Source organism: Phyllobates terribilis, unplaced genomic scaffold (assembly GCF_046119375.1).
Source record: "Phyllobates terribilis strain yellow unplaced genomic scaffold, ASM4611937v1 Scaffold_5__5_contigs__length_657084704, whole genome shotgun sequence".
NCBI lineage: Eukaryota > Metazoa > Chordata > Amphibia > Anura > Dendrobatidae > Phyllobates > Phyllobates terribilis.
Window position 1 is genome coordinate 17,996,518 of NW_027362765.1, and position 24,889 is coordinate 18,021,406.

A 24,889-nucleotide genomic window follows, 5' to 3' on the forward strand; every position below is an offset into this window, starting at 1 on the left:
GTTTTTATTTTATCGGAGCCAAACATTTAGATCAAGAAGGGATTGTCCTAGTAGTGGACAACATCTTTAAGGACCTTGAATCTGAGATCAGTGGATCACTTGTACTATTGACAGCAATAATCAATGTCCTCTTTGAAACCCAGCCACAGACTAGACATCAATGAAGCACGGCAGGTACGGGGTTTTCAGCAGACCTCTGGCTGTCGTGTCCACCAATCAGCACCCCACAATTGTGTCGCGGGGAGCTGATGGGCACTTAGAACATTGTGTGTCTTCTCTACCCACGTCTGTTAGAGGAAGATGATGGTTGAATAACACAGCCCCATACTCGTTGACAGATTCCCATTAACTTTTATTATGTCCCGAGAAGAGGTTAAATCATTGAAAATGTTTTACTTTTACTAGTCATTTTATGACACACACAAACTGTGTTAATTAGTTGGCATCTTCTTGTAAGGCCTCATTCATACATCTCATACGTGAAAAAAACCCTGACCAATTTCCATCATTGTGCTGGATCAGATTTTGATCTGTGGTTGGTGATTGTCAGTTTTATTGATTTTTCTCGCATGCTTATCCTGCCTATTACAATGTAAATATTTGACAGCATATGTTGTCCGTGATTTTTCATAACCTATTGTATGGGTAATATAGATTGTGATTTGGATTAAAAAAAAACAGACAATTATCCGTGGTTTATTTTTTATGGATACATGGTCTGTAAAAAAACAAACAAAACACAGACATGTCAACAGTATCATAGATTATAACGGAGTCGTGTTTTATCAGTTAAAGGCACAGGTCGAACATATACCGGAAAACAGATGTCTAAATCAGTCTCAACAGCATTGATTTGAGTTTGCAACGATCGCTGCTGCTGTCAGTCAATGCAGTGATGGGATGCCATGACAGCTAGAGGCCTGCTTCAGGCCTCCTGGTTGCCATCTTAGTTGCTGGGCTACATAAGAGAACGTCATTTTGACTATGTACTGAAAAATGATAATTAGTGATGAGCGAGCATGCTCGCCACTGCTCTGTACTCGCCCAATCATCTCAGTACTCCAGATGCTCGGAGCTCGCCGAGTACTTTCGAGATGCTCTGGCGGGAGCTCGGGACCCCGTCCTGCATGTTTGGCGCTATTTAGAGCACCAATCATGCAGGGATTGTCCGCCACTCACTGTAATGTCACAGCCATGGTGGTTGTGGCATTACAGTGATTGCCCAAATCGATGGGAACAGTGCTCACAGTGAAACATGAAAAGCCGGCAATTCAGCAGCGACATACACCGGTACCCAACAATATAGAACAGAAAGAATAGAGCATCACACATAGATTAGATAGATAGAAACATGTCAGTCACATATATAATAAGTACAGTGACAGTGTTGGCTACTGTACTTGTTATTTAGTGTTAAAAAAAAGGATTTATTAAAAAAAAAAAAAAAGTGTTTTCATGCACCCGTCTCTTTAAAAAAGCCGGCCGGCAATTCAGCAGTGGCATACATTGGTACCCGACAATTTAGAACAGAAAGAATAGAGCATCACACATAGATTAGATAAAGAAACATGTCAGTCACATATATAATAAGTACAGTGACAGTGTTGGTTACTGTACTTGTTAGTATTAAAATAAAGGATTTATTTAAAAAAAAAATTGGCGTGGGGTTCCCCGTAATTTTAGTCTCTAGCGGAGGTTAAGCAGACGGCTGGGGCAGATGTTTGAAGCCTGGGAAGGGGGTAATACCCACGGAGCTTCCCAGGCTACTAATATCAGCCCCCAGCTGAATACCTAGCCTTTACTATTAAAATGGGGGACCCCCCAAAAAAATGACGTGGGGTCCCCCCTATTTTGATAGCTAGCAAAGGCTAGGCAGACAGCTGGGGGCTGATATTAATAGCCCAGGAAGGGTGCCATGAATATTGGCCCCCTCCCAGGCTAGAAACACCAGCCATCAGCCGCCCCAGAAGTGGCGCATCCATAGGATGCGCCAATTCTGGCACTTAGCCTCGCTCTTCTCACTGCCCTGTAGCGGTGGCAGTGGGGTAATAGGGTTGGGGTTGATATCAGCTTATAATGCCAGCTGACATCAAGCCCAGGTTAGTAATAGAGAGGCGTCTATAAGACACCCCCATTACTAACCCCATAGTGAAAGTTAAAAAAACCACAAACACCCAGAATAAAGTCCTTTAATTGAAATAAAGACACAATTCTTTAATGTTCTAAATTAAACTCTACTTACCGTCATTCCAGCTGAAGCAAACGATCTACTGCAATAAAAGTAAAATAATAAACCAACCTCATCCTTACCTTTCCATGGTTCCCAGGATGGCTTCAGCTCTGCTACATTGACATGACAGGCTGGATCACAGCAGAACGCTGCCATCCAGCTTGCCATGCCGTAGACACTGAGAAGCTCCTCAGTGTCTGGCTGTGACGGCATCCAGATGAGCCGAGTTCATGTCCAATGAACTCAGCTCACCTCATGCACGTCACTGACAGTGTGGGAGAATTCTCCTGCACATGCGGTGCCGGCAAATGACGTCACCGCTTGAGCAGGAAAATTCTCCCACGCTGGGACGGCATTGAGATCGCAGGCTGGATGGTAGCAGAATGCTGCCATCTAGCATGCCATCCTTCAGAGACATTGCTTGCGCAATGAATAAATCAGCCATCAAGTGCGGGGAAATATCCGGGTTCAGCGCCAGAGCCTGCATCAAAGGCAGGGACACAGCCGTTGACGTAAATATACGTCATCGGTCATGAAAGGGTTAATGGTCTGTATCTGTAAGGGCTTGTTTACACTTGAAGTAGAAAATTGGATTCATATTATCTACTGCCATACAATACATTTTTAACTTACAAACCCTTAGGCCTCATTCAGATGCCCATGATTTTTCTTGTACTAAAAAAAAAGACTGCTGTTCATCGGTGTTTTGGATCAGAGTTTCATAATTGTTTGATCCGTGTTTCAGTTTTGATCATCCACCACATAGATTACACACTGATACCATCCTTGTGGTGTTCATGTTTTTCGTGGACCCATAGACTTGTATAGGTAATTTTGATCCATGACTATGATCAAAAACTGACATGCCTCCCTAATTTTTTGCAGACCACTCGGTCTGCTTAAATATATGGACATATGAAGAGACCCATAGAGTATAATGTGTACATGTTCTATCCATGAAAAACACTGATAAAACACATACATGACTCATGGACATCTGGATGAGGCCAAATGTGGTGGAGGCTCTTTTAAGTGAGAAGCATGTACAGGTGCATCTCACTAAATTAGAATATCATCAAAAAGTTAATTTATTTCAGTTCTTCAATACAAAAAGTGAAACTCATATATTATATACAGTCATTACAAACAGAGTGATCTATTTCAAGTGTTTATTTCTGTTAATGTTGATGATTATGGCTTACAGTCAATGAAAACACAAAAGTCATTATCTCAGTAAATTAAAATAATTAACAAAAACACCTGCAAATGCTTCCTAAGTGTTTAAAAAGGTCCCTTAGTCTGTTTCAGTAGGCTCCACAATCATGGCGAAGACTACTGACTTGACAGTAGATGTTTTACAAAACAGATCATTTTTATCAATCCCTTACAACATTTTCCAGATTTTAATAAATAAACAAACAAGTCCCCCACCCCCCAATCTCTCCCACCACCTCAGGAAGGGTCTAGAAAATGTATTTTCATATATTTGTAGTCCCGCCTCATTGAGTATCAGCAATCAAGGGCCATCAACTTTTACATCCTGAGCCAGGCCCTTCCTGATAATGTTCAGAACAGGTAGAAGATTACACAGCAATCATGGGATATACCAGATTCAGACACAACATCTTAATCTGAATGTATCCTTATCCTTTAAAGAAAGCTGGACATCTTATATTTCCTATGAATGAGGAAAAGTTGTTACAGTCCCTGTGCTTTGTAGAGATCATTTTGGCATTAATTCTAAGATTGTGCTCCATTGATCATTGTCCTACCCCCATTTGTTTTTAGTTTGTATTGGAAACTGTATTAGATGTGAGTGTCATAAGGAACTGTAAATGGAGGACATCTGACCTTTCGATGTACCAGTTCTAGCAACCAATTTAAAAACATATTATTTTCAATTCTTAAAAATGTGTTTTTTGTTTGTATGTTGTAATCTTGTCAGAATTACAAGTATTTAAAGAAATGACTGTATGGTAAGCCAAAGTCTGCTTGGAGCTGCTCTAAGCTTTTGATGACAGCTCAAGAATCTGACCTTTTCTTATCTTTGACTCTGCAAATGCTTTAACTGCTGCACTGATACTCAGCTGGACTATTGCATCTCTCTACTTATCAGTGTCGGTCTAACTAAACCACTATCAATCCCAAATGCAGCTGTCAAAGTCATACTTCTGTCCAGCTGCTACACTAATGCCTCCACCAGCCATTGCACTGGATGCTCATCCGCTACAGAGCACAATTTAAACTTATTACTCTTACCTACAGATCTGCTTTATCAGACACCTCCTCCCTCATCTCTGTCTTCCCTTCTACCAATGCTCTCCATTCTGCTATTGAACTAAGAATAAGAACCTCTCTAATCAGGACTGCTACTCAACACAGAGAAGACAAAGATATTAACTAATACCAGGTATAACTTAGACACATTTGAGATTGACCACGACAAACTGGAAGTTGTAAAGAACTTTAAACTACTCAGATCAATGATCATTCAAGATGAAGCCACAACACCAGATCTCAATAAGAGAATAGCTATGGGCAAATCAACAATTAAGTCACTGGACAAGTTCTTCAAATCAAAGAACATTTCACTGGCAAAGAAGACACGTCTCGTAATACTCTTGTCTTTTCTGTGGTAACATACAGATGCTAAACCTGGACAATAAGGAATCAAGACAGAAGAAGAAACAACGCCTTTGAAATGTGGTTCTGGAGAAGGATGCTATCAATACCATGGATGATAAAAATAACAATCAAATTAATTTTGGAACAAATCAAGCCAGACGTGTCATTCGAAGCAAGGATCATCAGGCTACAACTTGCCAAATTTGCACACATTATACGAAGAGATCAATCACTGGAGAAGAACATCATGGTCGGAATAATAGAAGGAAAAATGTGAAGTGGAAGACCAGCAACCTGAAGGCTTGATACTATCAAGATAATGGCAGAGAAGACACTGGTGAACCTATCTAGGCTTGCAAAAGATCGATCTCCCTACAGAGAGTTCATCCATCAAGCCACCATGGCTCGAGATTGAGCAGAAAGCTGTTAAATAATAATAATAATCAGAACCTTCCACTCCCATCTCCAAGACTTTTCTCACACTACATTTGTTCTCTGGAATGCATTTACCTAGACAATCCAGTAAATTCCCAGTGTCCACAGTTTTAAGCGTGCTATTTAGACAGGCCTATAACCTAAAATTTAAACTTCGAAGCAGGTATCTCATTTCTCTTGCTAATTGTTGAATGTGTTACTCTGTAAAGTCCGATATTGCTTTACATGTCTCTCTGATTTGTCAACTGTTATGGAATATGTTGGCGCTATAGAAATAAAATTATTGTTATGAATCCTCCACTGTCCTGTCTACAGTATAAGTAAAACAAGGGAGAAAACAAAGTTACCTCCCTGTCTGCGTCCTTAGATATTTAAGGTGTGATTTGCTTGTAATACAGGGTGGGCTATTTATATACACCTAAATTAAATGGGAATGGTTGGTGATATCAACTTCCTGTTGTGGCACATTAGTATATGGGAGGGTGAAAACTTTTCCAGATGGGTGGTGACCATGGTGGCCATCTTGAAGTCGGCCATTTTGGATCCAACTTTATTTTTTTTCAAAGGGAAGAGGGTCATGTGACATCAAATTTATTGAGAATTTCATAAGAAAAACAATGGTGTGCTTGGTTTTAACGTAACTTTATTCTTTCATGAGTTTTTTACAAGTTTATGACCACTTATAAAATGTGTTCAAGTGCTGCCCATTGTGTTGGATTGTCAATGCAACCCTCTTCTCCCACTCTTGACAGACTGATAGCAACAACGCAGAAGAAATGCTAGCACAGGCTTCCAGTATCCGTTGATTCAGATGCTGCACATCTCGCATCTTCACAGCATAGACAATTGCCTTCAGATGACCCCAAAGATAAAAGTCTAAGGGGGTCAGATCGGGAGACCTTGGTGGCCATTCATCTGGCCAACGACAACCAATCCACTTTCCAGGAAACTGTTCATGTAGGAATGCTCGGACCTGACATCCACAATGTGGTGTTGCACCATCTTGTTGGAAAAACTCAGGGAACGTGCCATCTTCAGTGCATAAAGAGGGCAACACATCATCATGTAGCAATTTTAGATATCCAGTGGCATTGAGGTTTCCATTGATGAAGAATGGCCCCACTATCTTTGTACCCCATATACCACACGATACCATCAAGATACGAGATGTGCAGCATCTGAAACAACAGATACTGGAAGCCTGTGCTAGCATTTCTTCTGCAGTGTTGCTATCAGTGTGTCAAGAGTGGGAGAAGAGGGTTGCATTGACAATCCAACACAATGGGCAGCACTTGAACACATTTTATAAGTGGCCATAAACTTGTAAAAAACTCATGAAAGAATACATTTACGTTAAAACCAAGCACACCGTTGTTTTTCTTATTAAATTCACAATAAGTTTGATGTGTCACATGACCCTCTTCCCATTGAAAAAAATAAAGTTGGATCCAAAATGGCCGCCATGGTCACCACCCATCTGGAAAAGTTTCACCCTCCCATATACTAATGTGCCACAAACAGGAAGTTGATATCACCAACCATTCCCTTTTAATTTAGGTGTATCCATATAAAAGGCCGACACTGTACATTTCAAACACTATGGACGTGAAAATGTTTTTCCTTTGTGACATTTTTGATGGCCATTTGGAGCGGCCTCTTAGCTAAAACATTTTCTACATACGATAAAAGTGGTTTCTGCTACATGTGAGCTTTTTATGGTTATTCAAAATTGATTTCTTGGTCAAATATTTCTGACATTTTGAGAATAAAAATGGTTTCTACCCTGTATGAATTCTTAGGTGTCGAACAAGACCTGAACTCAGGCTAAAGCATTTTCCACATTCTGAACATGAAAATGGCTTCACCCCTGAGTGAATTATCTGATGTCTACAAAGAGCAGATTTCTGGTTAAAACATCTTCCACATTCTGAACATGAATATGGCTGCACACCTGTGTGAATTCTTTCATGTCTAAAAAGATCAGATTTTTCGCTAAAGCATTTCCCACATTCTCCACAAGAAAATGGCTTCTCCCCTGTGTGACATCTCTTATGTTTAATAAGATTTGAATTACGGTTAAAACATTTCCCACATTCCAAACATAGAAATGGCTTTGCTCCGGTGTGAATAGTTTGATGTGTAATAAGAGCCTTTTTATCAGTAAATACCGACCCACATTCTGAACATGAAAATGGCTTCACCCCTGTGTGAATTATCTGATGTCTGCAAAGAGCAGATTTCTGGTTAAAACATCTTCCACATTCTGAACATGAATACGGCTTTAGTCCTGTGTGAATTATCTGATGTATAACAAGACTCCATTTCTGCCTGTAGCATTTCCCACATTCTGAACATGAATACGGCTTTGCACCTGTGTGAATTCTCTGATGTCGAAAAAGATCTGATTTATCCCTACAACATTTCCCACAATCTGTACAGGAGAATGCCTTCTCCCCTGTGTGACTTTTCTTATGAGTAATAAGTCTTGATTTCCAGTCAAAACATTTTCCACATTCTGAACATGAAAATGGCTTCTCCCCTGTGTGACTTCTTTGATTTTTGACACTTCTTTTGTGATATTTATTTTTCTTACAAGTCTGTGATGAATCAGAAGATAGAACCGGTGGAAAAGGATCAGATGATAGATATTCGCTGTGATGGGCTATATTTGGAATTATGACTTGCTCTTCACATGTATCCTGCGGGATACAACGATCATCTGCATTACAATCTAGAGATATTCGATGTCCCTCTGAGCTCTGAGTAGCGTCACCTGCCAAGAGTAAAAATAGTTGTACCACTTTGGAATAATATCAAGTTTATACTGATGTTTTTTCACATTACAAATTACAAGGCATGCTTAAAAATTTGCTTTTTAACTGAGACAGTGATGTGAAGCAGACAACAATCTAACAGTTGACCTCAAAACAAGCACCAGAAAATGATGGCAAGCCTTCTACTGAAAGGCTTGACTTAGACAAATTTGGGCCCTGGATGAAATTCAAAGTGTGGCCCACAAAGCTTAAATACTCAGCCAACATCACAAGGCACAATCAAAGATAACACAATTGTATTGACCAAAGCAACCACATTATATGAGTATAAACTATGCATACTGACAGGGGAATTTATCAGGCAAAAATGCCACAATCGGGGTTAGCCCTAACCAAGGCGGTTGCAGCAGATTGTCATTCTGATGAAAATCACTGACATCGGAATAAGGACTTGTCACCTAGCCTTAGGGCTGAATGGATATAATTATTAGTAGCTCAAGCCAATAATGGTTGAGTCGTTTGATTATTCATCGTTATTTCTAATATATTGTAGCAATGCCAGGTAGGCTAGGGTTAAATCCTAGCTCTGCAGGCTTTGATTAGTGCACCTGGCTAGCACTGCATATAAACAGGCTAGGTGGTCATCTAAGGCAGTTAGCTCATGGAAGCTGACCAGACTGGATGTGTCTTGAATCTGGAATCCCTCTCTGAGAAAAGTGCACAGGCCGTGTGTAGAGATCCGCAAGTATCAGTGGTTGCTATGGACAATACCTGTTTTGTTTGATTGAGCTGGGGCTAGCTCAGCCGTGTATGAGTAGCCAGGGTCTGTTCTGGTTAGTTGGCGCCTGGACAAGGCTAGGGATTTATAGTAATGATTTTGTTGTTTTGGTGCAGTGCAACCTGTGGAAAGCAATAAAAACCGTACATGTTTGGACCAAAACTGCATCGCCTGTGTGAATGCTACCTAAGCCCATACACGGTGGTCCAAAAGTAGGTGGACAGAAAGTGTAATAAGGTTATGAAGGGGTAGATTTATCAAACACTAAATTGCAGCTGCCTGTCTGGATCATCCTCCATTAAACCATGAATTAGACGCGGATGAAAAGCTTTCCACCCAATAGATATCAGGATTTGCATGATAGAAGCTCATGAAATTCCCAATTCCAAAGAGGCTCTTCTGGTGGACTTTTTTGGACTCTGAACAAATGTTTCAGCAACAAGTTGTTTATTATCTTCTGTACAGACTGTTTTGGGTCGACCAGTTTTTGGAGCATTAAGGATTGAGCCAGTGGCATTGAATTTGTCACGAATGCGGTAAATGGTTTGTCTCTTTGGGGCTTGAGTACCAAATGTTTCAACCCAATTTGCTCTAACGGTTTCAGCATTTTGAGATTCACAATACTCTGTTAAAATCCATTTTCTTTGATCTGTATTTAAATTATTTGCCATTATGTGTATCTGAATTATCTGAAAAGAAAACAGATTTGGGGGAGATATATCTGTGAAAACTAGATCTGTGAAACTGGCTCAGTTGCCCTTAGCAACCAATCAGATTCCACCTTTCATTTTCCAAAGAATCTGTGAGGAATGAAAAGTGGAATCTGATTGGTTGCTAAGGGCAAGTGAGCCAGTTTCACTTTACACCATGTTTGATAAATCTCCCCCTTCACAACCTTATTACACTTTCTGTCCACCTACTTTTGGACCAACCTGTGCACTATATTATTTATATATATATATATATATATATATATATATATATATATATATATATATATATATATACATACATACAGTACAGACCAAAAGTTCGGACACACCTTCTCATTTAAAGATGTTTCTGTATTTTCATGACTTTGAAAATTGTACATTCACACTGAAGGCATCAAAACTATGAATTAACAAAAAAAGTGTTAAACAACTGAAAATATGTCTTATATTCTAGGTTCTTCAAAGTAGCCACCTTTTGCTTTGATGACTGCTTTGCACACTCTTGGCATTCTCTTGATGAGCTTCAAGAGGTAGTCACCGGAAATGGTTTTCACTTCACAGGTGTGCCCTGTCAGGTTTAATAAGTGGGATTTCTTGCCTTATAAATGGAGTTGGGACCATCAGTTGTGTTGTGCAGAAGTCAGGTGGATACACAGCTGATAGTCCTACTGAATAGACTGTTAGCTGCTTTTTTCTTGCCATAATACAAATTCTAAGTAAAGAAAAACGAGTGGCCATCATTACTTTATGAAATGAAGGTCAGTCAGTCCAAAAAATTGGGCAAACTTTGAAAGTGTCCCCAAGTGCAGTTGCAAAAACCATCAAGCACTACAAAGAAACTGGCTCACATGAGGACCGCCCCAGGAAAGGAAGACCAAGAGTCACCTCTGCTTCTGAGGATAAGTTTATCCGAGTCACCGGCCTCAGAAATCGCAGGTTAACAGCAGCTCAGATTAGAGACCAGGTCAATGCCACACAGAGTTCTAGCAGCAGACACATCTCTACAACAACTGTTAAGAGGAGACTTTGTGCAGCAGGCCTTCATGGTAAAATAGCTGCTAGGAAACCACTGCTAAGGACAGGCAACAAGCAGAAGAGACTTGTTTGGGCTAAAGAACACAAAGAATGGACATTAGACCAGTGGAAATCTGTGCTTTGGTCTGATGAGTCCAAATTTGAGATCTTTGGTTCCAACCACTGTGTCTTTGTGCGACGCAGAAAAGGTGAACGGATGGACTCTACATGCCTGGTTCCCACCGTGAAGCATGGAGGAGGAGGTGTGACGGTGTGGGGGTGCTTTGCTAGTGACACTGTTGGGGATTTATTCAAAATTGAAGGCATACTGAACCAGCATGGCTACCACAACATCTTGCAGAGGCATGCTATTCCATCCGGTTTGCATTTAGTTGGACCATCATTTATTTTTCAACAGGACAATGACCCTAAACACACCTCCAGGCTGTGCAAGGGCTATTTGACCAAGAAGGAGAGTGATGGGGTGCTACGCCAGATGACCTGGCCTCCACAGACACCAGACCTGAACCCAATCGAGATGGTTTGGGGTGAGCTGGACCGCAGAGTGAAGGCAAAAGGGCCAACAAGTGCTAAGCATCTCTGGGAACTCCTTCAAGATTGTTGGAATACCATTTCCGGTGACTACCTCTTGAAGCTCATCAAGAGAATGCCAAGAGTGTGCAAAGCAGTCATCAAAGCAAAAGGTGGCTACTTTGAAAAACCTAGAATATAAGAAATATTTTCAGTTGTTTCACACTTTTTTATTAAGTATATAATTCCACATGTGTTAATTCATAGTTTTGATGCCTTCAGTGTGAATGTACAATTTTCATAGTCATGAAAATACAGAAAAATCTTTAAATGAGGTGTGTCCAAACTTTTGGTCTGTACTGTGTGTGTGTGTGTATATTATGTATACTGTGTAGGGAAGCAGGAGTTAAAGTATGTGTCACCGAGGTGCCTGGCCTTGGTGATATAGTTGCCGGAATAGAGTGCTCCAGTAACAATAGGCTACTGAGAAAAATTTTAATGGATCGGATTTTGGGTCCGGGATTTAGGAACGACCAAAAGAGCTTGGGTGGGAAAGGTTGTGCCCATAAACACCAGCCCAGGTCTTGCAGGTCCTATAAAAGGCAGCTGAGTTGGCTCAGGTGTGTCTGATGTGTTGGAGTTGGAGAGTGACCATGATTGCTGACCAAACTAAGCAAAAAACAGTGCCTGTATTGCTGCATGGATGAGAATGTATTGTATCTTTGCCTACCCAGTAGAATGACTGTTTTTGTTGTTATTAGTTTAAGCTGGGAAAAGGCTTTATTTCATTTGAGCGCTGTTAAAGTTTATGATGGATAATAAACCTAAAGCCCCCGTCTCACATAGCGAGATCGCTGCTGAGTCACGGTTTTGGTGACGCAACAGCGACCTCACCAGCGATGTCGCTATGTGTGACACTTTGCAGCGATCAGGCCCCTGCTGTGAGGTCGCTGATCGCTGCAGAATGTTCTGGACCATTTTTTGGTCGTTGCCCTCCCGCTGGTCAGCACACATCGCTGTGTGTGACCAGTGGGACCAGAGATCAGGCTGGTAACCATGATAAACAGCGGGTTACTAGGGGCACACGCGCACCTAGTAATACGCTGTTTATCATGGTTACCACTCTGGTACGGTGAGCGGGAGGTTACGCTCACCGTAGCAGAGTGGTAACCATGATAAACAGCGGGTTACTAACTGCGCGTGTGCCCCTAGTAACCCGCTGTTTATCATGGTTACCAAGAAGCAGGCTGGTAACCAGGAGTAGGACATCGTGGAAAGATGTCGCTGCTCCCCTGATCGCTGGTGAGCCTGCCTGTTTGACAGCTCACCAGCGATCACATAGCGACGCAGCTGTAGCGTCACTAAGTGTGACGGGGCCTTAAGACTGTTCTACTTAAGAACCAAGTGTCTGTGTGTACCCAAATGCCTGCCAGAAAGCTTGAATCCCTACACAGCTTTTGTCATGTAAAAAAAATCTCTTTTCCATCTTTAATGTCACCCATAAACTATGCAAGTCCATAAAAAACAAACAAATTATTTTGAAAGGGAAAATAAAATAATGAGGTTGTATAAGTGTGAACACCCTCTTATAATTGGGAATGTGGTTGTGTTCAGAATTATCCACATTTACACTCATATTACATATTAGTCAGTACACAGCTACCGTCATTTGTCATTTACAAGGATTCTAGTTAAGGGGATTCTATTAGCAGGTTTTTGTTATGTAATCTGAGAGCATCATAATATAGGGCAATAGAGCCTGATTTCAGGGAGGTCTCTTATATTAGGCTGTGCGCTGTAGTTTCAATACAATGATTTTTTTATCAGCAGGAGATTATCCCTGCCTGACTAGGTCCCATGTGCAGACCAGTCAAGCTAATCTGTGCAAAACCACCTCCACCACTAATTGATAGTTGCTGACTATGTACACAGGAAGCTGCCAATCAGTGGCTTTGGTGGGGTTATACAAAGCTCAGCATTCTGACCACTGGTAGAACAGAAAAAACAGGAATTCTATCAAACCTAGTTCAGTAAGTGATAAATTGCTGGGAAAAGGCTCTCTTCCAACACATCATGCTGCTCTCATATTACATTGCAAAAACCTGCTTAAGGATTCCCTTTAACCCCACATAAAGTTTTGCTGTCCTAGTAGGGTTTTGCTGACATTTTTTTAATTGTATTTTACTGAATAAAGCCAAGGTCCATAAAGAGCTTGCAACACAGCAAAGGGATCTCGCCGACGAAGCGAGGGCGAAAAGCGCGTAGGGGCGCGAGGACACGGGCAGTACTCTCACATTTCCGCAAGTAAGTACCAATGACCATTATCTGGTATTGCTGAGTCTATATAGATTGACTTTGATAGAGGCAGGATATCAGACGAGGTCTAATCAAAGATATAACCATATCATTAGATGTGCTGGATACTAGCCACAGGGATATATAAATATTTATTAAAAACTGACGGGGCCTATATAAGCCCAATGAAGAAATTATGTTTGCACTATGCATTATGCACTATGCACTGGTCACTTTAATCTAAAGGAGATGGAGAAATAATTATTTGAGCTGGTATCGTTGCTAAGACATATACTGTATGCAATAATCATGTACCCTTGATATCTTTATGCACTTTAATTACGTTGGATTATAATTTGAACAACAATAGAGTCAGCAGTGTCCTCTTTATGCAGCACCATGATGTTTTTAACTATGTTATAATGTTTAAATAAAGCAGGCTTTCTTCCTCTTTTTGTGATATAGATTAATTAATGGAGTTTAACGTGATATTGCAGAAATCCTTGTAAGTATGTTGTTGGTTAGATCCAAATATCAGCCAATTTACAATAAAACTTTGGGGACTCTGCTAAAAATCTGAAGATGAATTTCACATTTCTGCACGACAACTCTAACTGACCTCCAAATCAACAAAAGAATGTCTTCTAAAGAAGAAGATCAAAGTTTTGGAATGCATGAACTTAAGAGGGGGCTGTACACAGGAGCTGCCCTCAAAGTATATATTCCCATGAGAAGAATCTGTGACTTCTCTGCATTTAGTGGTTACTACTCACCTGGGCGGTTATCTGAAGGAATCTCCTCTTTACACCGCTCATCACCCCTCACATATGTCTCTGTAGTATTAATATGGGTCAGATCTTCACCCTGAAACAAATATTGTAAAAGTCACAGACAGATGGAGAAGTCACATCTATGATCAGCTCTAATCCTGCCATCTCCACCGTTCTCATTACACAAGTATAAAACATATAATACTGTTGGATAAAACAAGACTGAACACAAGACCTTCACAGCAGTCTACACATCATAGGGGAGATCTCATGACACCTTCTCTACATCTACCTGATGATCCTGAGGAACATTGGGACCTTCTTGTTTACAGTCCTGTGGAAGAAGAGGACGGGGACATCTCTTTGGTGTTGTCCTCTTACTGGATTGAACTGGAGGAAATATATATAGGGACTGAATTCATTCTTTACATACAGATAATTATAGGCCATGTGTATTTATTCCTGTCTATTACCTGGTGATGTGAGGGGCTGGGGAACCTCCATCATGACGTCCTTGTACAGATCTTTGTGTCCTTCTAAATACTCCCACTCCTCAATGGAGAAATAGACTGCGACATCCTGACACCTCAAAGGAACCTGACACATACAATGATACCGTCATCCCCGGATCCCTTCATAGCGTTACTGTATAATGTCCCAGCAGTCACCTCTCCAGTCAGCAGCTCAATCATCTTGTAGGTGAGTTCTAGGATCTTCTGGTCATTGATGTCCTCCTGTATCAGGGGGTGAGGTGGAGGCCCGGTGATTGGGCTCAGGGGTCTTCCCCATCCCTCAGACACAGGGTCCTGACAGTGCCCACTAGAGGTCTTCTTCACTACTGTGTAATCCTGGTTATGGAGAGACACATTAATAAATCTCACTCCAGACATTTCCAGAGTCCTCACCTCTCCAGTACTGTCCATCTGTTATTCCCATAGATAAGAATAATGTAATATGGTGTAATCAGAATCTCTCACCTCTCCAGTAAGCCGGAAGAGGATCTCTAGGGTGAGGTGTAATATCCTCTCCGCCATCTTGTCCCTGTCCCTATCCATCCTTGACTTACCAGAAAGATTGTAGAAACCTAAATGAAAAATACATGATCTATTGTAAAAACATACAAAACACCACGTACAAAAATACAATTAGTTTTGATGCTGGTATAAAGCGATAATGGAACACTTTATACATCTAGAGGTCAGACAGAGAATATTTTTGTTCTTTTAGTTGGAATTACGGGAATTATAAATCAATTCAGATAATTTTTGGGATACTTAATAATACAAACATCTCAATATTCAGCACAAGAGTCTTTATTGATATGGTACCGGTTCATCTGCATCTCACCAGTCCCCGATGAGTTCTGGAGAGATGAGGTCTTATACGGTAACTCTAGCGAAAGAGTTGAAAGAGTTCAAGAAAAACAAACACTTTCTTCTTGGTTGGTTCACTCTTAGCTTACAGCATTCAGGCCAAACTTTCCTCAGTTCTTAGAACGTGGATTCCACATCTGACCACTGACAAAGCCAAAAAGTGAAACCAATTGGGCACTAACCTGAAACTTGTCTTCCCTGTGATACTGATCAAATCCTGAGTTATGTTAAGGGAAACTAATACGTTTTATTGTGCAGTCTTCCATTTTTCGGTGCCGTAAAAATTTTTTTTACAATTCTAACCTGCAAGGTGGAGCTAAGTGTCTAATGTCTGGTAGGACAAAAATATGTATTTTTTCTAGTATGAGGAACGTTACACGCAATCTCACCACTTAACAGACAGGGGCATCTAAAAAGAGTCTGTCAGTGCAGAATGACTGTTCAAACCAAGTACTCCGTGCACCCTTGGCATAACCAAACATTTACATGCACCTTCCCACCTACTTGTTTTTCCTCTATCTCGACCCTCATCTTCTTTGATTGACAGCTCGGACTGTATAGAGCCAGAGAAGGGCAGAGATAGATGAAAAACAAATAGGTAGGTAGGTGCACTAAACTGTTTGGCCACGCCAAGGGTGCAACAAGCACCTGTTCTTAGTTTGAACAGTCAATCTGTGCTGACAGAGTCCCTTTAAGTATTTAAATATCTGTGATTGGAGTTATCTGTTACATGCAGATGCCAGCTGTGCAACACAGCCAGCACTTGCCAGGTGTGCAGCGGGCCGAGCTACTGAGTCAATCCCACAAACGTGCACTCAAAAGGTGATGTAGGTGTTAGGAATGGGTTAATAAGTCATTTTCTGATGATACATTCCCATCACAATTCAATGTGCCATACTTTATACACATATCAGTGTTTTACATCCATGTGAGGTCTGTGTTTCCGAAAGACAGCAAGAAGCCACTTAAAGAAGTTGTCCACTACTTTTACATTGATGCCCTATACGTAGGATAGGGCATCAATGTATGATCGACTGGGATCCCGCAAGCGGCACCCCCACTGATAAGCTGTTATCGGTGGCGGCGGCCGCCGGCCGGAAGTGCTCACCTGCGGGGCTCCGCCATCAAGTGGTAGTGGCCGCCGCAGTGTACTGCACATCAGCCTCCCATTCAATTGAATAGGAGGCAGATGTGCAGTACACCGCGGCGGCCACCACCACTTGACGGTGGAGCCGCGCAGGTGAGCACTTACAGCCACTGGCACCGATAACAGCTGATCGGCAGGGGTGCCGCGTGCGGGACCCCGGTCGATCATACATTGATGCCCTATCCTACGTATAGGGCATCAATGTAAAAGTAGTGGACAACCCCTTTAATGATATTCTGTGAAGCGATGTAAGTGTCCTTCCTTTCTGCGAATCAATGGTCCACATACAATTACATGACATGTGCAACCACTTAGTCCGAGAAACCACAACCTGTTTTAGGCCCGTGGCCAACTGGAAGTCGGAAATACGCAGAGGAAGTCAGGTGGTGCGATCATTGAGCCTCCTATACCCATTAGCCAGCTACAAGAGGGAAGAAGAACTTAATGCAACTCATGGGAGCAGGTTGAGTCTTGGGTGGATTTTTACTTCCAGATCTTTTTTTTTTATAGCCAGAACATGTGCAGAATAAAATTATAATATTCTACAGAGGCCTAAAAGGGAAACATTACAATAACACTCAACATTGAAATTACAACACTACGAAGGAAAAGTTGATACTCAAATGATGAAAAAAAATCAAAAATTCCAGCCTTCGCTGCTATCAGTGAGGTTATTAATGGTTGTCTGAGGAATATTTTGCAGCGTTGAATGAAAATTAAATCATCAAAATCTGCTGCTGGCAGCTCCCTTTGCCATTGCCGACCAATGATGTCCCAGCTGTGCTCGATGGGAGAAGCAGTCCAGAAACGCATCAGGCAATGGTAGCACGTTTAAGCCACACAGGCTGCGCACACGTGCAACATAATGCTTGGTGTTGACATGTTGGCAAATGGCTTTTGGGACACTGGAGAAATGGCCACACCACTGGTTCTACTACCAAATCATTTAAACATTGAGCGGTTGGCAGAGGCATGCATTTCATAGCGGCAGACAAAGCAGCCACTATGGTGCCCATGTGGCATGTTCCCAATCTGTCATCACAATTTCTACGGAATCTGCATCAATGTGATCCAGATTCCATTAAGTATAATGGTGCAGTAGAATCTCTTATTCCCTCATACTGTGTAAAGGTGTTGTTAGGGTCCATGCCCACGATGCGTTTTTCAAGCGTTTATGCTGCGGAATTTTTGCAGCGTAAACGCTTGGGAAACGCTTGGTAATCCTTCCCCCATGGTCCCCAATGAAATTCTGCACTTTCAATGCCCATGCTGCGGAATTTTCCGCAGCGTTTTTGATGTGCGGAAAAATCCGCAGCATGTCCATTATTTGTGCATTTACGCATGCGGAACTGCTATCTACAATACATTAGAAAACGCATGGCAATTCCGCATGTGCAAAATGCGCGTCAAATTCCGCACGCGTTTTTCCGGGCAAGGAGATGCAGAAATGAAGCAGAAATTTTCTGCTTCATTTCTGCATCGTGGGCACATAGCCTTAGGGCCCTCATACTTTGTGGGATCTGTGGAGGACATCATATTGTGTGGGAGACATAATACTGTGTGACACGCTGTGATGCCAGTGCGGACCATCATGCTGTGTACAGGGGACTGTGGGGTCATTATGCTATATAGGAGAGCTGTGGAACCACTATATTGTGTGGGGAGCACTTCATACTGTGTTGGGGTTCCTGCAGTAGCATCATAATTTATGGAGGGCACTGTGATATCATCATACTGTGTGTTGGAAGGGATTGGGGTGAAATCGTGAGGGAGTTCACTATGGTGGCATCATGAAGTATTTTTGAGGGTCTTATACTCTAGAAGGCCTGGAAAGGGGTATAGCAGTGGGTGAGAAGACTAACAGGCTTCAATATTGGCATAATTACTGACTACCTGCCACAATCATGTACTCTCCTTCATTTTAACAGTTAGGAGGTATGACCCAGTCTACTCCACGGATATTTCTTTTTGGGGTGTGCGTAGAGGGGTCGGGGCCCAATTAGGCCTTTTGCTATGGGACCCTGTGATTTCTATAAACGCCACTGGCTGTTAGTGTACCGAGAATAAAGACTAGAGGGGTCCGGCTACCGTAAAATATGCCACTCTCTACCATAATCACAGGAGTAGGACCAGTGAGACGTTCCCTCATGTGATCTCCAGACCAATCTCTGTGTCTGAGGCAAAACTGGGATTCACTAATCCTGATAGAGAATAAAGGGGGTCTCCACATACCTCCACCTGCAGAGCCGCCACCACATATATGGCTGTTCTGTGCGCACAGGACCTGTGATGAGGTCACAGGAGGGGAGGAGTCAGGGGTCACATGATCAGGGGCCTCAGTGGATGCAGGACTCTGCTGTGCTGGTTGTCATGGTGCTGGATGAGGGGAAGTTTATGTGTGGGGTCAGGAGGGGTTTACAGTGTGGATGTAGCAGAGACGTGTGTGTACGAGGTGTACGGAGCAGAGCCGCGTGTGTACGAGGTGTACGGAGCAGAGCCGCGTGTGTACGAGGTGTACGGAGCAGAGCCGCGTGTGTACGAGGTGTACGGAGCGGAGCCGCGTGTGTACGAGGTGTACGGAGCGGAGCCGTGTGTGTACGAGGCGTACGGAGCGGAGCCGTGTGTACGAGGTGTACGGAGCAGAGCCGCGTGTGTACGAGGTGTACGGAGCGGAGCCGCGTGTGTACGAGGTGTACGGAGCGGAGCCGCGTGTGTGCGAGGTGTACGGAGCGGAGCCGCGTGTGTGCGAGGTGTACGGAGCGGAGCCGCGTGTGTACGAGGTGTACGGAGCGGAGCCGCGTGTGTACGAGGTGTACGGAGCGGAGCCGCGTGTGTACGAGGTGTACGGAGCGGAGCCGCGTGTGTGCGAGGTGTACGGAGCGGAGCCGCGTGTGTACGAGGTGTACGGAGCGGAGCCGCGTGTGTACGAGGTGTACGGAGCGGAGCCGCGTGTGTACGAGGTGTACGGAGCGGAGCCGCGTGTGTACGAGGTGTACGGAGCGGAGCCGCGTGTGTACGAGGTGTACGGAGCGGAGCCGCGTGTGTACGAGGTGTACGGAGCGGAGCCGCGTGTGTACGAGGTGTACGGAGCGGAGCCGCGTGTGTACGAGGTGTACGGAGCGGAGCCGCGTGTGTACGAGGTGTACGGAGCGGAGCCGCGTGTGTACGAGGTGTACGGAGCGGAGCCGCGTGTGTACGAGGTGTACGGAGCGGAGCCGCGTGTGTACGAGGTGTACGGAGCGGAGCCGCGGGTGTACGAGGTGTACGGAGCGGAGCCGCGGGTGTACGAGGTGTACGGAGCGGAGCCGCGGGTGTACGAGGTGTACGGAGCGGAGCCGCGGGTGTACGAGGTGTACGGAGCGGAGCCGCGGGTGTACGAGGTGTACGGTGTGGAGCCGAGTGTGTACGAGGTGTACGGAGCGGAGCCGTGCGTGTACGAGGCGTACGGAGCGGAGCCGTGCGTGTACGTACGTATGATGTGAATGCAGCAGACCTGTGTGTGTATGATGTGAATGTAGCAGAGATGTGTGTGTATGTTGTGGATGTAATACAACCGTATGTATGATGTAGATGTAGCAGAGCTGTGTGTGCATGTTGTGAATTTAGTACAGCCCTATGTATGATGCGGATGTAGCAGAACTGTGTGTATGTTGTGGATGTAGCAGAGCTGTGTGTATGATATGGATGTAGCAGAGCTGTGTGTATGTTGTGGATGTAACAGAGCTGTGTGTGTATGTTGTGGATCTAGTACAATCGTGTGTATAATGTGGATGTAGCAGAGCTGTGTGTGTATGTTGTGGATGTAGTACAATCGTGTGTATGATGTGGATGTAGCAGAGCTGTGTGTGTATGTTGTGAATGTAGTACAGCTGTATGTATGATGTGAATGCAGCAGAGCTGTGTGTGTATGTTGTGGATGTAATACAACCGTGTGTATGATGTGGATGTAGCAGAGCAGTGTGTATGATGTGGATGTAACAGAGCTGTGTGTGTATGTTGTGAATGTAGTACAGCCGTATTTATGATGTGGATGTAGCAGAGCTGTGTGGATGTAGCAGAGCTGTGTGTATGATGTGGATGTAACAGAGCTGTGTGTATGATGTGGATGTAACAGAGCTGTGTGTGTATGTTGTGAATGTAGTACAGCTGTATGCATGGTGTGAATGCAGCAGACCTGTGTGTGTATGATGTGAATGTAGCAGAGCTGTGTGTGTATGTTGTGGATGTAGTACAACTGTGTGTATGATGTGGATGTAGCAGAGCTGTGTGTATGATGTGGATGTAACAGAGCTGTGTGTGTATTTTGTGGATGTAGTACAACCGTGTGTATGATGTGGATGTAGCGGAGCTACGTGTGTATGTTGTGAATGTAGTACAGCTGTATGCATGGTGTGAATGCAGCAGACCTGTGTGTGTATGATGTGAATGTAGCAGAGATGTGTGTGTATGGCGGCAGTCATGGGCGAGGGGCTGTTGTGTTCCCACACACTGGCACCCCACAAATAAATAATGTCCCATCTGTCATGTGGTCTGTGTAAAGTGGATAACACTCACTATTGGTTCTGAAGACTCTGCTTGCTCTATGATTCTGGATCCGGATGCATCCACACAGTCAAAAACAGGCTCTTTGTCCTTTTTAAACAGTTTAATCCTACTTAACATCTAGTATTCAATGGCAGTTACAGCACAGTATGTTTCCACTCTGTCCGTTTGTTCAGCCTGGGCTCTCCCTTTGTTTAATGGCACCTCTGGCACCTGAGACTCTTTATCCGACTCTGCAACTCCCATGCTTTGTGGCCCACTTCTCTGACTCAGTTTCCCATCCGGCTTCCCCTTCTAGAAGGTGAATAAGGTACTTGCTTCCATATCTAATTCAGGCCGTAGGCCCCAGATATCCTGGGAAGGACTGCCGAAATTAGTGGGAACCGCCCTCATGCTGCTTCCAAAAGTCCTGTACTCTTCCGTGCTAATCAGCCCTCTAATCTGCCTTTCATCTAGTCTCTCAATATCTTAACTCTGCATCTATCTATGTCTAACTAAAAAAAACAGGAAGTGGCCCTCTTTTATCTACTCCTACCCCTCCCAACTGGGGTGAGTTCTCTAAACATATTAACTACTTCTGTAGTGGACCCATCTAACTTCCTGAACTACAGTGCCCTCCACTGCACTTCCCATTGCTATCTATATTAACTATTTCTTAATCCCATTCCTATGCTGTCACTATCTTAACACACATTAAAGCATTATCAGAATACATACAGATCATCCACACATAAAATAGTTATAAAACCGTACACCTTATGTCATTTACATTAAACCGTTCAGTATCACTTTTTTATTTATAAATGTATAAAAATAGTATACAAAACATATACACTATATATTGGCAATTTTCATAAAAAAAAATAGGAAAATGGTAATCATGGAGTTTCAGGCTCACCTAGAGAGGTCGATTCTTTAAATTGTAGGTCAGTGTAAGCAGCATAAATTGGATGCAGCGATGCAATGGGCTGGACTGCATGTGGTTAAAGAAGGACCAATGAAGTTGGATATGCAAGATGGAAAAGAGGAGCTGGAGTCACAAGATACAGCAGAGCCAGGACAGCTGACAGGACCAGAACAGCAGAGATGTGTAGGCAATCTGGAACCTTGTTGCAGGAATGTGGAAGCAGAAAAGAACAAACACCAGGAATGCTGAGACAACTCTGTAATTAGATACCTTGTTGTACAACCCCTGGCAAAAATTATGGAATCACCGGGCTCGGAGGACGTTCATACAGTTGTTTAATGTTGTTGAAAAAAAGCAGATCACAGACATGGCACAAAACTAAAGTCATTTCAAATGGCAACTTTAGGGCTTTAAGAAACATTAAAAAAAGAGGACCGCCCCCGGAAGCTGAGGGAGCAAGACGTGTCTTGGAAGAGCTCCTGCTGAGCCTTATCTTAAAGGGAATTTCAGGCTCCTTTTTGCTTTTCCTCCGGTCTGCTGACCTTTCAGAGCCTGCAGGAGAGTTCTCCCGGGTCCCACCAGTACTCTCCGGCGTGTGATACCGGAGCCTCAGGCAAAAGACGGAATCCTGGCCTGTGCGCGCCCGCCATCTTGGACACGAGGAGACGCATCGCCGGAGCCTGTCTCCGCTCCTGCTGCACTCCCCTGACAGGATTCTCTGCTAGCCAGGGGCGCCATCTTGAGGCCCACTGAGATGTTGCGGTCTCAGTTCAATCACTGTTCCTATTGTGCCGCCCAACTCTCCTTGGTCATCTAATAACCTGACTTGACCTCACATACGCAGTTTATTACTGGACATTAGACAACCGGCTCTGGTGTCCCCTCCATTCCTTATCATGAAGTAACCACTATCTACAAACCATGATTCTGTGAGTCTTCCGGTTCTGGCGCCGACCATGTGATCTCTGTTTACCTGCTCATGTTCTCCCACCCTGTACATCACCTCCAAGTTCCTGATTTTTGATCCCGCAGCTCAGAAATTTTTTGTAATTTTCACACAGCTGAAGGTCGTCTTCGAAAAATATCTTTGGCCTATATGGACCGCTACCTTCTCCGTAGCGGGCAAAAACAATCTTCCTTTTCCAATCATTCTGACTTCTCCAATCTTCATAATATGGCTCCTACCCTAGACCAAGAGGAACAGCGTGTCCATCTTGAAGATGGAGGGGATCTACGTCAACCCCCTAAAACACCCCGCAATTCTACTTTAAGAAAAGGGGAATCACAAATGGACCCTTCGGAATTAGCAGCTGAGGTCACTGCTAGGCTACTTCCTGAAATCAAAATCATAATTCAATCCACATTAAATACTGCCTTGATGGATCTTCAGGCCAGACAGGAAGAACAAGCCGAACAGCTCACTGAGCTAGAATCATGAGTATCAAACATTGAAGATGATTCAAATGAGGACCACTCCAAAATAATGGCTATGGTTCGTGAAAACTCAATTCTGAGAGACTGTATAGATGACCTTGAGAACCGCACTCGCAGAAGCAACCTGCGTTTGGTGGGTCTACCTGAATCGTATCATCAGAACACTCTGAAGCCCCTATGTGAGAACGAAGTTCCAAAAGCCCTAAAATTATCTGAAGGTATAAAGGGTCCACAGAATTGGTCCTCCACCCTCTGTCTCTGGAGCCCACAATACTACCAGGCCAAGACAGGTCATTATGAAATTTTTGGATTTCAATGATAAAGCTGACATTATCCTAGCTTACAAACAACTAAACCACCCATTGATCATTCAAGGCCATAAAATCCTGCTTTTCGAAGACTACTCAATTGAAGTAACCAGGAAAAGTCCTTCAGCGCTTTATGCACCAGACTGCACAAAGAAAAAATCCGCTTTCAACTCCGCTACCCGGCTACTCTACGCCTGAAAGACACTGATGGCTCTTTCCGGGAATTTATCTCACCTGATAAGGCAGATTCTTTTGTCAACAGTCTCCTAGGCCCAGGGGCCAGTCCTGAACAGACCCTCCAGGCGAAAACTCCCTCTAGTTCACGGTCCCCTATGAGACCCACGAAACAAGGAGACAAAGGAGACCAGAGCTATAACAATCGCTGATTTAATGAGTTTCTCCTTTTATACACCTAGTGACGCTGGAGTAAAAGTCTTTTATGGAGGCAATTGCTTGAGAAAATTCTGATAAATAACCTTAATTAAGGGGGGAGTTATATTTTGAATTTGAATCTAAATTTAAATGTAATCTGTTATATTGCACACATGGTCGGGCAGAAGTGAAGCCCAGGAGATAGTTTTTTCCCTAGCAAGCAGTTAAAAATGTTTACGCTCTTGCTAGGTCAGTTCTTTAAAACTTTAGTATATTGTTTTTTGATTTTGTTTTACATGTTCGAGCTTCGCTCGTTAGTACATGCTCTAACTACATGTCATCATTATTTTGTAAGCTGTTCACCAAACATGTCTATCTTTACAGTCTTTGAATATGTATATCGTATCTTGGAATGTTAAAGGTTTGCGCTCTTCCCAAAAACGGATGAAAGTCCTTAGACATTTAAAACGTTTAAAGCCTGACATAGCCCTTCTACAGGAAACGCATTTGCCTGAAGCAGATTTCCCCCGGATGAAAAAATTATGGGTTGGGGGTATCTATGGTTCACCGTCCGTAGATAGAAAGGCTGGAGTCTTAATCCTTATTAATAAACAGTTTATACACCAGGTCATAAGTCAGCA

General features: G+C 43.2%; 1 protein-coding gene across 1 annotated transcript in view; it reads right to left on the minus strand.

The window, feature by feature from the left end:
- LOC141270843 (uncharacterized) overlaps nucleotides 1–24,889 on the minus strand; it is a 187,811-nt gene that overhangs the window by 137,650 nt on the left and 25,272 nt on the right. The window contains exons 8-14 of the mRNA XM_073680940.1: nucleotides 18,918–18,984; nucleotides 15,143–15,249; nucleotides 14,834–15,013; nucleotides 14,639–14,762; nucleotides 14,458–14,555; nucleotides 14,169–14,259; nucleotides 7,073–8,063 (exon numbers count right to left, since the gene is read on the minus strand). Coding sequence (XP_073537041.1) covers nucleotides 7,073–8,063; nucleotides 14,169–14,259; nucleotides 14,458–14,555; nucleotides 14,639–14,762; nucleotides 14,834–15,013; nucleotides 15,143–15,249; nucleotides 18,918–18,984 — 1,658 coding nt within the window. The remainder of the gene's footprint in view (nucleotides 1–7,072; nucleotides 8,064–14,168; nucleotides 14,260–14,457; nucleotides 14,556–14,638; nucleotides 14,763–14,833; nucleotides 15,014–15,142; nucleotides 15,250–18,917; nucleotides 18,985–24,889) is intronic.